Below are 17,703 nucleotides of genomic sequence, written 5' to 3'. Positions count from 1 at the left end.
AGGTAAGTTATATTTCCTCCTTAGGGAGTAAAAATGTAGTTCTCATTGCATACTGGCATATTATTAGGTAACTAGAGTTATATTTTGAGTTTAATAAATTGTCATTCTTCTTGCAATCCAACCATTATTTGTAACTAGCAAGTATGTTCGTCATGTAGGGAGCCTTCAAACCAGCTAGTACTATAGCAGATGTCCTCTTTGTGGGAAGGTACTGTTCATGCCACTGATCCTAACACATCACTGGAAGGTGGCCTAATAGGACAGACACTTGCATAATTGTTACTCCCTATTTTTCTTTGTTAGAAATTATCCTGATTTCATTCATAAGATGGGGAGATAAATTGTAACCTGAAGTCCTACATATTTGACCTTAAATGCTTTCCTGATATATTTTTATAAAACCTTGGCATAAAATATAGTTGAAATAAAATAACATAATGTAGGCTTTGTATGTTTGATGGGATATGCATTCTGAACAACTGTGATAGTTATCACTAGGCGCTGAATGGCTGCTCCTCTCCCAATTATTACTGAAATGTGTGTATTCTATTTTTTATTGCAAATTATTTAGATTAGCCTAGTGTTAAGATGAATTCTCAGAATCCTCCCTGGCGGTGGAGTCCGAGAGGCCAACCTATTATGGTGAAATAGACTGAACTCTAGCGAAACCCAGTGAAGGTAGGGCAGCCGAGGGATAAGACTTGTACTCAGGAGGGATGTGAGAGTGATCTAGCGCTACAATGAGAGACTCACAAAGCACTCCAATAATTCCAGTTGGACAGATTTACAAATATACAATTATTTATTAGGGCTTTGAGTACAGTCTAAACATAAAAACTTTAGGTAACTATTGTTGCTAAACTAATATCAAATACCTATGTACATTCACTATTAGGAAAGGCCCAGGGGGATCCTTAACCAGGCCACCAACGATCTTAGTCAGGCAAGGGAGAGACAGGGAAAGGACTTTATGCCCATGTAACCCAATAGAGGGAGGGGGCAGGAATAGGTAGTATAACTTACTCATCTTACTCTTTCAGATTTGTCTGGCCGAGGGAGGTTGGGGGGGCGGCTGGAGCAGAGATCAGTTTCAGCTTCGGGATTGGGTCTGGCTAGTATGCGGTTCAGGCTCCGGTGATACAGTTCTGAACACTAGACAGCTAGATACCTTTGGCATGAAGAGATGCAGACTTCCTCAGGACAGGCGGCCTCAAGGGACAACACTTGTAAACATGAAGAAAGTGGGATTCAGGGATGTCGTCATGATGAGGCGGCGACAATTGATCTTTGGTCGGTGAACAAAGGAGCAGGTCTTACATGGCTTTCGTTGGGACTGGAAGGCTGAAAATGTAGGAGCAGTCTAAATTTTGCAAAGGTTGAAGATCTTCCAAGTCCGAAGGATGCACTTGGAACGGCACGAGCTGCTATGAGGTAGCCCAGGACAGAGATAGTCAGTCCACTCGGTAATGCAGGGTCACTTCAGATGGCTCAGCTGGCAAAGATCCTCAAGCAGGGGTCGGGACATGTTGTTCCATCGGTCCAGGGGCCAAAACACAGACATGGGCCTTCCAGTGATCAGGACAATGGAGTAGGGCTTCATTGGGACTGGAGTTGATACTGGTCAGCTGTAATGGTCGGCCACTGATCTTCAGTAGGCTACGTTTCTTTGTAGGCGTCTTGGCTCCAATGATGATCTGCTGAATGGCTGCAGGAGTTCTCCTTTTATCTAAGATTTGGACTGGAGTGGCGCTAGCCACACTATTGGTAAGTATCTGAACCATTCAAACTGGCAGGGGCTGTCCAATCATGAATTGCCACCGGCCAAACACTCGGCCTAGCAACAGACACACTGTGGCTCAAGTGCGGACTTGAACCAGACAGTCTCAAACCCCACATCCGGCCAGACACACAGTCCATCACTTTGCCCAGAAAAGCAGATTTCCCCAGGAAAGGCCTTTCCATATATGGCAATTCCAGACCTGATAGGCCAGGAAGGCAGCCAAAGTACAAAATAGCCAAAGAACAGGCAAAAATCTTGTGGCCGTTTCAGTGTTGGGTACTCTTTATAACATTATGCTGAAGTGCATGAGTAAAAAGTCATAAACACAGTACTATATCTTCAGCTACCGGCTCATCCTGGACACATGGGGCCTCATTACGAGGTTTGCGGTAACATGCCTTTGCCACTTTGTAAGTCCTCATTCCCATGGAGTCCTATAAGACTCCATGGGGATGGGGACCCGGAAGCACCAGCACTGTTGCTGACAGTACCGATGCTTTCATGGCGACTCTGCCTGCCGGGGCCGCTGCACACGGCAGGGTCAGACCTGTCGAGCACAGCAGCCCCGGCAAGCTGGCTCGTAGTATGGCGGTCTGGAAACAAAGGTGCCGTGAGCTTACTGCACCCTTGTTTCCAGCCCGTCACACTTGTAAAGAGACCCATTGTAAATGTTGCCACTAAGTTACAAAAGGAAATGTTATAAGATGCTGCACTTTACTTTAAGGTAATGTGTGCAGTTTTAAAAATGCAAAAATTCTACTAAGGGAGAAATAGTTTCCCAGTACTGATAGTCACAGGGACTGATCGGTTTCCACGTATGAGTGAGCAAAAAGCAAGGAAAGTAAAGCTGAGGGCCCTACCTTTAAAAGGTCAGGTCAGCAGCCAATAATAGCCAAAAGAAAGAGTGTCCCATAGAAGTCTGTGGGTGGAAAACAGCAAAAATATTTTTTTTCCTAACACCTAGTATGTTGAAAGTGTATCTCCTTGACCATTCCTTGGAAGTAGATGTATGTATCTCCTTCACCATTCCTTGGAAGTAGATGTAGCTTCGAGGCTCCTGGATGTTTGTTTAATTTTTGAATGCTCCTTGTAATCCCTGATAGCATGGAAACAAATATTTTATTGTGTAAGCGATATTCAATCAACACTACAGCTAAGTCAATGCCTAGTCTGGGATGCTGAGGAAAACCCTTATTGATGTATTTCATGTCCAGTTCAGTACTCTGGATGACAACCCTTGTATAACACCCCCCTCTTAGAATCCCCTTGACCCCACTGAGCCAAGAAGTAGGTTTGTTTTGCAAATTAAAAGGTTTATTTGAAAAAATTAACAAGATATATATCACACTTTTATAATAAATTAATAATTGATATCACACTTATGGATATAATGTTGATCAACAATGGGCAATCTGGCACTAGCACACTTCTTTACAATCAATGAGGAGTTAGTATAGGATGGATAAGGTAGCAAAAATAGTTTTATGGTTTCAAGGGAAAAGCAATGAGGAATAAAATGCAGTACAGAAATAACTTGATATGATTTTAGCAAAAGATAAGATAATCACTTTTTCTCTGGCAATTCACCCCCCCCCTATGCAATGTAAGAAATGGAAGGAGAGCACACAGTCTTCAAGAATCCCAACAAAAATACACTTAGAAATGCAGTTCCCCCCAGCAAGCTTAGAGAAAAACAGGTATGATTTTAAAACACAGGCAAGATACTTTGATGTGATTGCAATTAAGTGAAAAATACGCTAAAAAGGCTTTTAATTCCCTATAGGGGGTTCAGGGTAGTTGATAGATACTTTGAATCAGTTCAGGATCACTTTAGCAATGCTCTATGAATGATTGTCAGGTTGCACACGAATTTCAGCAAGCAAAGCAAGGACAAATATTTTTACACGTGGCTGAAATTGAGCAAAATGTCAAATCGCTGCAAATTTAGTCGCGTGCGTCGAGCGCGATTACGGAGGCACTATAAGAAGTAGGACGTCGGTTCTAGGCTCGTTGGAAGGCTTAGAATCTTAGCTTTAAGATGACAGTTAAAACTCGCTCCTAGCACAAACAGTTCCGGAGATACGGCCGATTTAATACGGATTTTAAATTTTAAAGCTCAGAATGACAGATGACTGTTCTCAGTTTTAAAGATGACAGAATGACACGATTCCAGGAGGCAGTTCTAATAGGCTAAAATAGTTTGAATTAGATTATTTTAACTAAGAGATTGGTTCTGCACAGTTCTGCTAGGTACTCACAATATAAATTTGAAATAGGCCTCGTCACAGATCTGGTCAACACGTCCAGCGGCGGTTCTCTCTGCTCGGCGGGTCAATCAGGCACCGGTTCTGCTCACAGCAATCCGGATCTCTGGTTCTGCTCACAGCGGTCTGGGTCTGGTCTGCTGTTCCGGCAAAAGTTCTTGGCAAAGAATTCAAACAGCTCGCCTGGCTGTTGAATAGTTTGGTTAGGTTTGCTGGATTCTGAAGGCCTGCTGAGAATACTTTTGCTTGCAGTGGGCCTTCTAGGTTCAAAGTTCTGTAGTCTATGGGTCCCTGGTCTCTGTCTGGATGGGATGTCGGCCGTCAAAATGCTCTGCAGAAATGGAAAATGAATGTCTCTACCTGTCCCAGCAGTCTCTTTTTGTGTTTTGGAAGTGGGTGGGTCGGCTCATTCTGCATGCCCAACCCTCTCAACTTATCATTGGCCCAGTTCTCCTCTTTCCCTTGATTGGGGAACTGAGTTGTGAGTCAGAGTGATGAGGTAGGTTTATGGTCAGAGGATCCACCCCTTGTCAATTTGCCCACAAATCTATATTTGATTCAAATACATATTTCCCAGATACACAAGTGGTTGACATTACATGTACATATTACAGATGAATTAAGACAGGTCTCTGTTCAAGCCCCATGTTCCTGCGAGCTGGGATTCAGAAATGACAACATTTTGCGCTTTTCGTTCGGTTTACCAATGTTGGACATTTACCAAAAATTACACAAATGTGCGCAAGGAGTATGGACATTAATTGATGAAGTGTCAGATTTTTAACATGCAGACATTTGGAGTATGACCCTATTTTCTGCTAGCAACCCCCCAGAATACACCACAGGGTCCTAACACCTCTTAAAACGTGCACAGAAAAATCACCAGAATAATGATATTACTTATATAATTCTGACAAGTCCGTACTATGAATTATCCGTCTTTTTTTAATTATGCTCTGGCCCAGATGGGTGTGGTTTAGGTTCCAAAGCACATGGGGGAAGCTTCTGTCTGTTCCCGCCTCCAGCTCAGGTGGCTCCCAGAGGCACTTCTCCTCCCACTTCTCCCAAGAGGAAGCTATTTTACGAGCCCCCCAATATAACATTTGCCTGAGCCCAGGACAGTGCATTGTTCTGTGTCTCTGCCCTCTCCAGGTGCCCCTCCCCTAATCTAATCAGAGAGGTGTCATCTCCTTTTGGTGGGGAAGCAGGAGGCAGCCAGGCCTGGGAATGCAGTTTGATCAAGTTTCAACTCCTGTTGGGGGTTGTTCCCGGGCAGAATTCACTCTCTTTAAGCCAGGCTTCACTCCTGTCAGAGTTTAGACCGATAGCGCCGGCTTGTGTCCAAAGCCGGTACTGCACCCATTTTTGGGAGTTGCCTTGAATTTAACAGGAGAATTTTGCTATTGTTTTGATGGGCATCCTTACAGTATAGTGGTGATGTGGAACCCCCCACAAGAAGGTTGAATCTTTGAGTGGTCTTGTGCCCATGATTTTAGCGAATTCTTGACATTATGGAAATGAATTTCCAACAGCTCTGGGTTGCTTTTGGCAATCAGCATTTCCATTTGTAGCAGGGCTTGGATGCATGGGTAAAAACATCCCACAATCGACTGATTAGCAGTTGTAACCATCCAAATGATAGCAAATTAAATTGATTGTATTTTCATTTCCCTGCAGTTATCTGGGACTCGTTCCCTTTGTATTGCCAAGAGATATAAACTATCGCACAATAAATAATAATGTCCCCAATTCCTGATGCCTAGTTTTCAAATGCTGACTGCAAAAACATGGCAATTGTGCCTTTCTTTGTTTGGCACTCTGGAACTCAAAATTCTCTATTAATATATCACATCCAGGATAAAGTTAAAATCCCCTTTGTTTTAATTTCTGTGTCATTTTTGATTTTGCATGTCGTGTAAAATCGGACATCAAACCATGTTGGGGTCATATGTTCCTTGCATTGAAATAGAGTGTGGGCTGAACAAATTTGGCCACCTATACAACTTAACGATATTGACTGTGGGCACATTGTTCGCTGTAAGCGTGCACCAAGATTTAACCCTTACAGCCTACTTGCACCAATTGGGGCAGGGACCATGGGGTAAATGCATTAAAAGAGATTTAGTTGCTCCCTTACTCAGTATGATTTGTTTGCTTTAGGAAATCGGTTGCCCTTGATGGAGAACGGTCGGGTCGCAGCAGTGTCCTGAGTCTATCTGAGCAGTCGGAGAATGGTCAGGATAAGGACTGGCCTGAAGAGGAGCCGTGTGTAGATTCAAAGCCAAAACTCCGAAGGTATGTCACCTAATAGAGCTATCAGAGTACTGCTGATTCTCTCGTGCTTAGTATATTCTCAATTTTCCATCTGATCCCCTACTATGCCCCTTCAAGCCGCTGTTCCTTTTTCTGTACATTGCTTCTTCGTCTTGCTCTCTCCCTTGAGGCCTCTACCTATACAACCTGCCCCCCGCCCCCAACTAACACCCTCTCCTTTTGCTTCTCACATTCGCAAAATATCTCCACTGTGAAGATTTATATCTCTTAAGAAGCCTCTCTCTCGGCCCTACAAAGCGTCTGCTTTACCCCAGGTGGACCTCACCCTCTCTAATGCAAAGCCCAATCATTCTCCCTCAGGGTCCTGTAATTCTCCCCTTTGGTATCCGGCCTTTGCACCCCGGTAGTGGGCATCTCCATATATCATGTGAAAAGTCTTATTTTCCCAGGGGAGACCTCCACAAACCTCCTTTTAAAGGCCTTTGCGAGGGGGCATGTGATCATCTTTTGCATTGCTCCTATTATTCACTGTATGAGGTGTTGTTTTCCATAACACTACTCTTGGTTTAGCCTATTTTGTCTCAAGCCGTTCAGGGCACCACTTCTACCCTGAGGCTTCCATTGACCCATCCTCCTCAGACCTGATTTTTCACTTAACTTTGCATTCTCATTTCAGGCTTTTGTTATGCCTTATACATTCCCATCTTGCTTTCCCTTCCATTTCATGTCATTATCCTGTGGTCTGTTCCTTCTCTGATCCATCGCAAGCTAGCATATAAAATTACATGTGGAATTCATAAAGCTAGGTTGGACATTGTTATTGACCCTCTATAGTTTTTACTCCCATTCGGCGAAGATGAATTAGATGAATTAATCGAAACCATCCTCGTCAAATTTAAGTAACCGTAAGAACGGTCCGCTGACGAGTCAGAGCACCAAACACATAGTGATAGAATACATGGCACGCTTTCTGTGTGTGTGGTATGAAGAAGAACACGCTGCCAAAGCGGATCAAGTAAGTAGAAGGATGGGTGTAGGGCTGGTTTGGTGACATGGGAGAGGGCCATGGGGAGGCAGCGATAACATAGAGAAGAGTGTAGAGGGGGCACAACAAGGTACAAAGGAGGCTGTGGGGAAGCGTGGGTATACGGCTGTTGTGGAGGGATGAGGGAGAGGTAGGGGGGGGAATTAATCTTTATTTGTGCATAGGTTAACCCATGTTTAAATATACTAGTTACTGCTTTGTTATTGTTTGCACCCTGGAATTCCTATACAGAACTGTGTCTTCAAAGTTTTTAGAATTGTTATTGGCTGAAGAGGAGGAAAAGAATGTTGGAGAGAGAGGTGAGCTGCAAGGGAGCTGTTAAACTAGAGGTGATGCAGTCATTGCTTTCTTGTTAACTTCCCAATAAAAGATGTAATATGAAGATTCACGAATCAAACCTTCTTTATTATAGGATACCCTGTGAGGTGTGATGGGGAAGGGGCATGGGGAAAACTCCCCCAGTCAGATCGAAAGAAGGAGGGTAGGTGGAATGAGCTGAATCGCTTAAAGCGATTCAGTGAAGAGGGAAGGCCGGTGGGCCTGATTTGGTGAGTCGCGTAGTCGATGGTTCACAGTTCGCAGTAATGCGCTCTGTAAACATCTGTTCATGTATTCACATCTCATGTTACAGACAATAAAGTGAAGTTATAATGAATCCAGAATGCTTTGTGACATATTAAAGTCTTTCTAGCCAGACACAGTCCAACTAGTTGCTGTTTATAGCCAAGCCGTGTAAATGAATGTATTACTGTGCATTCCCAGGGTTAGGACACCATAGGGACGTGTCTTTCTTTTTTCTTGGCTGTGACAAGTGATCTAAAAGTTAAATGCATGTATCAATAATTCAGCAACATTGTTGATTCTCTGTTCAACCATGTCGAATATCCCCCAGAGAAGTATCCTTCATTGATGCACGATGCACTGCTTGCATTGGGTGCTTGTCTTTTTTCATTCTGGATGTTTATTTCAGGGTCACACACTCTCGTGCTTATATACGACTTCAGCTCGTGCAGCAGGACAGTGATGGCAAAGGTTGGTTATTTTATTTTTCATTTTAAGACTGCTTTCTTTTGTATATACACTGTACTTTGTAAGGTATTTCTTGTGAGTTTTCATTGTCTTACATTTTTCCTTGTTCATGATCAAATGTTCTCTTAAACTAAATACTTAACAGTTCATTTAAAACATTTTTTGCTCACATCTTCATTTTACTTCTAAGTACCTCCCTGTACCTATTTCATTGAGCTGTTTTTTTTTCAAAGAAACCTTTTAATTTTTGCTCAGTGATGTAAATTCAGCTATTCAAATACTGCTTGCAACTTGGAAATGTTGGTTACAAATGAAGTAATGAGGGGGCGAGGGGCATTAGATGTTGTATGATTAGCATTTATTTGGCTTCCTCAAGAGCTCGGGAGTTTTTGGCATCCAGCGTTGAAAACTGTAGCCTCAAATATTGGGGTGAAGAACTATGATTTCAATGACTTCAAAGTGAAAGACCGTTAATTGTCTTTTGGGTTGTGTTAGGTTGAAAGTCCCAAGCTGTGGCTCTATCGTGAGCACCCTGTTCATTTTTCTAAACCTGAACTGGTTCACTGTCCTTTTTCAATAGTGAGTGCTCAGACAGTGCTTCATTTACAGATACGGGTGCTTCTGTGTGTTATGCCCTCCAAGATCCTTAAGCCTCTCAGTGTCCAAACATTACCCCATGCTTTCCTGGGCAAGTACCCATGTGCAATAAGTTGTGTGAGCCCGGAAGATGGTGGCTCTTAGAAAACGTGGCAAGTGGCTCAAGCACTCACTTAACCAGTATACATTGAATTTGGTATTGTGACTGCTGGAGCGATTATTTTACTAAGGCAGAATTTAGCAGTATTATCAGAAGGATCAGAACTGCTGGGAGATGCCACTCCAACTAAACCTGGACGCGTGCATTGCGCAGAGTGCAAAGGTGCAGCGTTAAAGTGCATTTACCTGTATTGTAACTGCTTGTTTTACTGAGGAAGGACTTTGCAGTAACACTGGTAGGACAGCAACAGCTGGGAGATGCCTCTACAAACTAAGCTTGGACCCATGCATCGCACAGAGCGCAAGAGTGTAACTAAAGTGCAGTTGGTGCAGCAACGCTTAATTAGAAGGCTTTGCTTTGTTAGGTAAGATTTTCATTTCAGTGATGAATCTTCTTGACCTGTGTCAACCCCAGGACTTTGATTATTTTTCCCTTCTTCCTAGGTGAGTGGGAATCTTTTTTCCCTGTCGCCTAATCGTTTACTCTTTTTATGGGTGACCTTTTTATACCTCTCCATAGTGTGTGATTGTAGTTATAGTTTCCTATAGTTTTGGACTGACTGTAAAAAACTATGGCAGCACACAACATTTTAAATGCAGTGACTTCCTTTTAATTTTCTTATTATTTCTTGGGTGAACTACTGTTCCCAAGAGGTAAAGTGGGATGCACATCCCCTTTACATTTATTTTAGTGAGCCAGCACACCCCACCTTATGTTGATTGCTTGGGGATACAATGTATCACCTTTCTTACTTGCCTGGTAACATTTGTTACAATTCCAAGTTTACTTAAATGGCTGGTGGCAGTGTAACTACCTTTATGACTTTTAGTCATTTTTACTTGCAGGCTTTCAATTCTGCCTATGGTAATGCACAGGAGGACCACCATTTCTCATTTGCTTGTTGTTTCTGACGTTGTCTTCTGCCATTCTAGGCGGGAACGACTTTGGTTGAAATTTTGTCTTCGGCGGGAATCCTTTGTATTGCATGCTGAGGCTCCTGAGTGTTTGAGAAGGCAGGAAGCGAAGGAGGAGTCCAAAACATTTCAGCCCTTTGTCTTTCACCTTGCCTGAAAGTATCAAGTTCCCACTGGTTGGCTGGCTGTCCTGATTGGACAGTCAGACTGCCACTTTCTGTAAACTGCAGAGAGAGTTTGCAGAAGTTGTGCTGTAGTTCCTGATAAATACTCAGATTCTGGAAGCTGCTGACAAGTCAACCACTGGAGCTGAATCCGAAGAGGAAGATGAAGAAAAGACGGCTGTACGCGATTTGCAGTGACCAGAGTGCCTGCTGTGTAACCAGAGCCTAATGCAACCCTTCCATCTAATCGACCTGGTGGTCCTGAATGCAAAGTCTCCTAACCAGAGGCTGGTGGGATCCAGTGGTCTCAGGAAGACCTGTAAAACAAGCCATCCCTTGATGTGCTGTGACCTCACTAGGCTGCAAAATACCAGGGAACCTCGAGCCCGAGTGTAATGCATGGTCTTTCGAAGTTCAAATTCTGCTGACACTTTGGTGGACTTCTGCTTGCCCTCCAGAGACACAATTCGACTCCCTAAAGTCCCCTCACCAGAGTCCAGGACAGAGATTGGCGATATTCGTTCTTCATCTGACTCCTGTAAAAAGGCGCCAAATACGCAGAGTTGCAAGAATCCGAGACAAATCCTTTGCTGGAAGCCTCCTCTAGCGACTGCTGCTTCAAGTTCCCAACCAGTGTCCATTTCTTCAGTCTGCTGGCCAAGAATCCTTGGAACGGAACCTGTGCTACTGCATCCTGAAGCCATCCACCCAGAAGCTCTTCTTTTCTCCTAAGGTACTGTGTTGGCTTTGGTAATAGTTATCTCAAGCCAAGTGTGAATCCTGTGAGGCTGAGTGGGTGATTAGTGTGGTTTGGAGTTTGCCCATACCATTCACCCAGGCCTAATGCTGGAACGCGTTTAGGGAGACTTCTGTGAAGTCCCTGAACACTTTTAACTAACTCTAAAGCTAATACTTACTTTTTGAAGAGGATATCCACTGGAACTCTGACTTTCCTGCATCTGAACCCTATCCTGGCCTGCCTACAGCTGGCTCCTAGACCACTAGGGTCCCTCTTCTGTCTCTGAGAAAACCCATGCTATAGACTATGGAAGGACTACAAAAGATGAGGCTTCTGTCTTGAGAACTATAACAATTGTCAAAGTACTAACTTGTAAATGAGTTTGATTTGTAACTTTATCTCTGAAATATAATAAGTTACAAAGTGTCACAATAGTTATTACTTGCCTTTAATTCGCTGGATGCTCCTTTAAAATGTATATAAGTTGTTTTACTTACATTGAATAGTGTCCACTCTTAAAAATAATTCCTCCTACGTCCCATCCCCTTTCCTCTATACTGTATGGGCTTCCCTCTCTAGGGACAGGAAACGGAAGCTTTTTCAGCAGAAAAAAATTGTCTTCGCCTTTAAATTTAGATGTGCACTGGGGCGCGGCCCTGGGAGCATGCGCCTCCCTGACGCCACCCCCCAGGCGCCACTCCCACGTCCTCTTTTCCACTTCGACGGGAACTGACCACTTCACCAGCGCTCCTGGGTTAGGTCTCCAGCCTTGTAATGCCACACACTCTTCCCCGAAAAGACGTTCTGTTTTTTCTTTCTCTATTTGTTTTCTCGCAATTGTCAGAGAAGACTCAGGTGCCACGCTCCTCCCTGGCACATGGCAACGACAGGCGATTTTAGCTGGTGTCCGGCCTGCAAGGGTTCCTTCACCACTTCGTATCCCCGTGAGATCTGCATCCGGTGCCTTGGCCCCGACCACTGTTGGGACGGCTGTTCTGCATGCAACGCGTTGACCCCGCAAGCTCTCAAGAATTATTCGCCAGGTGGAGGGAGCTGTTCGAGAGATCACCTCTAGAGGACATCAAGACTTTCGTGAAGAGGAAACCAGGGCGAAGGTAGGTGCCCCGTTCTCCTACGCACCCCACAACGGTGACTCCTTCCTGGGCCTTACACCAGCAAAGAAGCCTAGGCTCTCAGAGCTACCGGCCAACAGGCCGAGGGGGGTTATAAGACCCTTGCGGTACCACCGCTGAGGGTCCACAAGGCTCTTATACCAGGGACATCCCTGAGGGGTTTTGCTCTACTACTGGGTTCGTATCCGAGGGGGCGCCTATACACAGAACTACCAGCGTCATGGCCGAAGGCACTGCCTCCCAGGTCGCTACCTGAGGTGGACCGAAGTTATGCCTTGGCTTTTACGCGTACTGGCAGATACTGGGCCCGGCTCTTCAGGCACCACGCAGAAAGCATGTGGCGCGTGGCATTACAAAGTGGCCGCCAGGCCAGACAAGGTGGCAGCTTGCCCTGAGCCGCCTCCTTCTGGAGAGCAGGCATGGGAATGAACGTCTAGATGGGACTGTACCACTCCAGTGACCCGGTCTACGTCATACCCGACTACACAGAGCTTAAAGTGACCAGTTTTGCAAACCGCAGCTACTTGCTCATCCATTGCCAGAGTGGCAGAGATCCTCACCCCTAAATTCCTGACCGACAGGACAGGCATGGGGAGAGGGCCAAGGATGTGGGCCAGAAATCGGCTGCCCATTACAGCTGAGGAGATGTAGTACCTACAAGGACCTCGGTTTTACTGCCATTTGGTTCTCTCTTCTACTTTCTTCCATGGGAAGAATTGCAATTATAAAGATGGTAATCCTCCCTAAATTACCTTCTTTCTTTCTCAGTATACAAGTTTGGCCTGGTTCCCAGTTCTTTAAAGACCTTAAGTCTTTACTGATTAGACTTGTCTGAAGCCCCAAGACCCCAAGAGTTAGGTGGGATATGCTGACGCGGCCGTAGGAGCAGGGTGGGCTTAATATACCTGATATGGAACTGTAATTTTTGTCAGCCCAAGTCTCGTTTGTGTCCTGTTGGATGCCGGGCTCGCTGCCCTTCCAGCATGTTCGGATTGAGCAGAGGTCAGCGCCCCTGTTTTCATTGGAGTGCACACTGGTTTCTAGACAGATCAATGATACATGCCCCTTTGACCCTGCATCTTGCACAGTTCATGCTTGGAGAAGGCTCTGCTTGAGAATGGGGGTGATGTTCCCGTATGCCCCCCAGCTGAACATTTGAGACATTCAGTTCAGTGCCTCGCTCCCACTTGCGATGGAATGGTTAGACGGGATTGATCTGCTTTTGAGGGTTAATAACATGTTCGACTTTTACACTGAGGTGACTTTTATCTCCTTAGAACAGGTGTAGGCTAGGTTAGGGCGGGTGTTTGCGCTGACATTTCATTTCTTCAGGATCCGGGCGGCGTTTAGGGCACGGTCGCCGCCTCCCCTCTGAGCCAGATATATTCCCTCCATTGAGATACCTCGTCAATTCAGCAAATGCAAAGCGCGTTGTGTCCACGATGTACCAGATGGCGCAGAACTTGACCCCAAGAGTGGCCCCTGTTAGTAGGGCAGCATGGGAGGCTTATGTGGGTTGACATCTCGATGACAAGAGATGCCGTATATGAGCATTTATGCTAAAAAAGTGGCCATCATTTCCAGGTTTGTTCATCCAATATAAGATTCTCCATCATGCTTACCTGACCCCTGGAGTCCAGAAGAAGTTTGATAGCTCATGTACTGGGGAGTGTCCGAGGTGTAAGACTAAAGATGCAGGTTTTATACATATTTTATGGGAGTGCCTCGCCTTGGCCAGTTTTTGGCATCAGTTGGCAAGTACGAATGATTTACCAGGAGGTGCCTCTTGATATTCTTTGCTGTTTGGTTGGCTGCCGGGGTATCCTAAAGGTTAGAGAAAGGTCCTTTACATTTGCATGATTTTAACAAATTGGTGCGTTCTTATGTTGTGATCAAGCCCTGCAGCTCTGACGGCAGCGAAATGGCTTAAAGACTTTGCTTGATTCTGTGATATGGAGCAGGAGTATTGCAGATTATTGCTGGCCCGCTCCAGGCCTTTTGATATTTGATACCCAGTCCGTAACTTTTTTCTGGCGAGGGAAGGGGAAGATAGGGATATGTGTGGAGGGGGCAACGAGAGACTAAATTGGATGACATTGATGTAAACAGATCCAATTCAGGACTCAGAGCCTGAATACGAATCATAGCTGCAGCAGGTAGAGACTATAGCCAGCTGGAATGAGATGTGTGCCACTTCGGCTCCAATACACGTGGCAGGTAGGGAGTGACATTTTGCACAAGAATATTGTGGGTTGTGATTAGATGTATTCGCACCAGAAGTGCCTACTCATTTGTATGTGCTTCTGCTCAAGTCAAATTAAATGTCTTATTTGTTGATGATATTGTATGATGTGAACCAACTCCAAAATAAATGTTTAAAAATAAGAGTTGGGTCCCTAAATACCGAGAGATAAGTCTTATGAAGACTTATCATGGACACCACTTGGACTTTAGAACAACTTACCCAACATTGGTGGCAGGTGGGGAGATTAGTGTAGATTGGATTACATTGACTATTGGTTATACTTGGTCTAAGGAATCCATCCACAAGGCTAGTTCTGCTAAGAAAAAGTGACTTATAACTAATGGAAATGGATCATTTTAATGAACAGGCCCTTACATCACTTACAGTAGAACAACTGGAAGATGTATGTAAACCAAGGAGCCTGAGTTGTAAAGGGAAGTACAAATTATTTAATTCAAAGGTTGTTAAATTACCGAAAGCCTCGGAGTAGGGCTGTAACCCCTACTCCCAACATTGATATGCAAGAGAATTCTGAGGATGAAGGTTTAGAGCTTAGTTCAAACCTGCCTAATGTATCAGAAGGTGGAGAGGGTTCTTAAGGGTCTGCCAACCCCCCTTTACAGCTTTCCACTGTACCTCAGTTACTTCCTACCATGACCTCACTGGGTCACAATATAAGCCCACATTTACTATCTCTTGATAAAATGAAAATTTAACTTGGATTCAGGAAACTGACTCTTCAGTCTGAGGACAAAGAAAAAGAGAGAAGGGAGAGTAAAATGCAACATGATTATGAGATGAAGGAAGTGTCCCTTGACTCTGCAGAGTGAACCAAGAAGTTGTTGAAAGTCGTGCCTCAGGTCCACTCTCAAGACTGCTGCTGAGAGATCCTGTCCATTGTCCTGCCTTCAGTCCTCACACTAAGGAATCCAGAGCTCGGGCCCAGAGCTGCAACATCGCGGGCATCCAGCACAAACATTTTCTTCTAACTTAAGGTACTGTGGGGAAAAAGGTATTGCTTACCTGATTCGAGAAAGTCGCTCCAGAGCACGTAGAGGTGTCCAGGGCAAACCCCTCTTACCTCCGACTCAAGCCGCTGCTTGTGTCCCTTCATCAAGTGCTTAATAGGGTCTCCATAATTAGTTGTTAACTTGCTGCTTCGAATGGATTGTGTCCTTCCACGTATTCCTCATCTTAGATATTCAAATCTTCCAGCTATGCTGCTTTGAAAAAAAAAATCACCAGAGGGCGCTGTGCTCGAGGTCGCAGCGTTAATGTCCCTCGAGGGCTGCCATCGAGCGTCCACGCCATCCGTAGTAGTATAAAGGGCTCCAGCCACGCCGGTTGGCTTCAGTTCCGTTTTTCCGATAGCTACTGCTTCGTGTCACGGAAACGGCGCTTCAGTTTTACTGCAATGTCTTCCTCGTTGAATCCTTCCACGCCCACAACTGGCTTTAAGAAATGTCGGAAATGCGAGAAGAAGATGTCGATCATCGACCCCCATCGAAATTGCCTCTGGTGTTTGGGCACGGACCATCGGGGTGATGAGTGCGGTTCCTGTCAGGCTATGACCAACAAGGCTAGTAAGGAACTTAGAGGTAAACTGGCGGTGGGGAGGAATCCTTGAAGTCTTCTTCGAGAAAGAAAAAAGAATCAAGAGAATCGAGTGATAAATCCCAGCATAGGTCAAGCAAAATCGAGATTGAGAAGTAGTTTGAGGAAATCTTCCTCTTCTTCATCTATAAAATCGTAGAAAAGACTACACCGATCTCCTTTGCCCTCTTCCTCATCGGCTGACACAAGGTTCATTCATCCCATACCCTTCAAAACATGATTCACCCAGAAAAATGGAAGGCCTTTAGGGCTTTGATGATGAAAATTTTCGAGAACGCCGCCCAGAGCCCCTCGAAAAGCCGCGTTGAGACCATGGCCTGTCTCACTCCAAAAGTGACAGGGGGAGGTCAAAGACCAGATGCGCGAAATCCGACGACAAGTTGGAAGACATTTCCCAGACACCTCGTAAAGAAAAATCAGACCTACCGGTGCATAAACCGGAGGTGACGACTAATAAGATGGTGCAGTGAATCCACCCGCAATCAAAGTCGATGTCGAAGGATACTTCGACGCATCTGTCGAAAGCACTCTCGAAGCAGACTTCGAAGATGGCGTCAACGCCTTCCTCGACTGTATCGAAGGCTCCTTCGACGTTGTCAAAGCCAGTGACGATGACATTGACGCCTTCAACGCCATTGTCAACGGCAACTTTAATTCCGGCGCCAAAATCGACACCTTTGTCGAAGCCGAGGTCAATGTCTATTGAGTCACCCAGAAAGATATACCAACCACAACCTAGACAAGACTTTTTCAGGTCTATGTTGTCCATTTATGAGGAGCATTCTTCTGAAGAGGATATTACTCCTGTTGGAGTGAAATTTGGGACTAGAGAAATCCCTGAAGAATTAATAGACCCTAGATCTAAGATGGCTGACTTGTATGAATGCCTACAATCAGCCAGTGGCCTGGATACTTCTCCTGAAGTAGATTTTGATAGACCCAACCCTGCAGAAAATGCAGACTCTCGATAGAGAAATTTGATGAATAGAGTCATTTAGTTTGTGGGATGGAAATCTAGTTCCCCTAATTTTGATCAAGATGACATGAAGGACATCCTTAATGAGGGCCCTCAAAAGGACCTCGTCCTCCCCTTTTATAAAGAATTCCAAAAAATTGTCATAGCCACATGGGAAACCCCAGATTCTGGCCCAGCTGTAAATAAAAAATGTGTAGAGAAGTACAGGCCTTCCTCTTCTGACCCAGAATACCTAGCAAAGCATCCCTCGCCTGAGAGCTTAGTGGTGCACAACTGAGAAGGCTGAGCTGCCCAAGAAGACCCAGGTGGCACAAGAAAACTCTTTGTCGACGATAGAACTGGTGGCGGTGGCTCTTTCGAAATCTAAAGTGACTGACCCTAAGAGGGTAACCCTACAGCGCTTGAACGTATCCCTCCCTCCAAGGCGAGAAGCTGCAGTGGTGACTTTGATAAGGTCTGCCGGCACTGCAGAGAAGGGGACCCTCCCTCAGAACCCAGTTCCAGCATCTGAGGGTGGAAAAAAGGGGGGTGTCAAGGAGGCCCCAGATCAGTCCTAGGCTGGGACTCAAGCCATGGAAATTTCGTCCACAGAGGATGAGGATATGGAGTCCCTGCTCACGGTCCACGAGGACGTGGAAGAGAAAGGCGACGAGGGCGCAGGGCCCAGTGTGCCGATCACGCCACTTCCGCCGAGGGATATGTCTCTGGACATCCTATCAACCCTCCACACCTTGGTGTAAGAGGACCAGAAGAGGATGCCACAAGGGCC

At 45.2% G+C, this 17,703-nt stretch overlaps 1 protein-coding gene across 5 annotated transcripts in view; it reads left to right on the top strand.

Moving 5' to 3' along the window:
• L3MBTL3 (L3MBTL histone methyl-lysine binding protein 3) overlaps positions 1 to 17,703 on the top strand; it is a 1,294,236-nt gene that overhangs the window by 1,168,174 nt on the left and 108,359 nt on the right. For all 5 annotated transcript variants that reach the window (XM_069622999.1, XM_069623001.1, XM_069623000.1 and 2 more), the window contains 2 exons: positions 6,205 to 6,339; positions 8,334 to 8,395. In XM_069622999.1, coding sequence (XP_069479100.1) covers positions 6,205 to 6,339; positions 8,334 to 8,395 — 197 coding nt within the window. The remainder of the gene's footprint in view (positions 1 to 6,204; positions 6,340 to 8,333; positions 8,396 to 17,703) is intronic.

This window comes from Ambystoma mexicanum, chromosome 11 (assembly GCF_040938575.1).
Source record: "Ambystoma mexicanum isolate Mex_15411 chromosome 11, UKY_AmexF1_1, whole genome shotgun sequence".
NCBI classification, from domain to species: domain Eukaryota; kingdom Metazoa; phylum Chordata; class Amphibia; order Caudata; family Ambystomatidae; genus Ambystoma; species Ambystoma mexicanum.
Note: the sequence above shows the minus strand (reverse complement) of the source record. Positions and strands in the feature narration are given on the sequence as shown.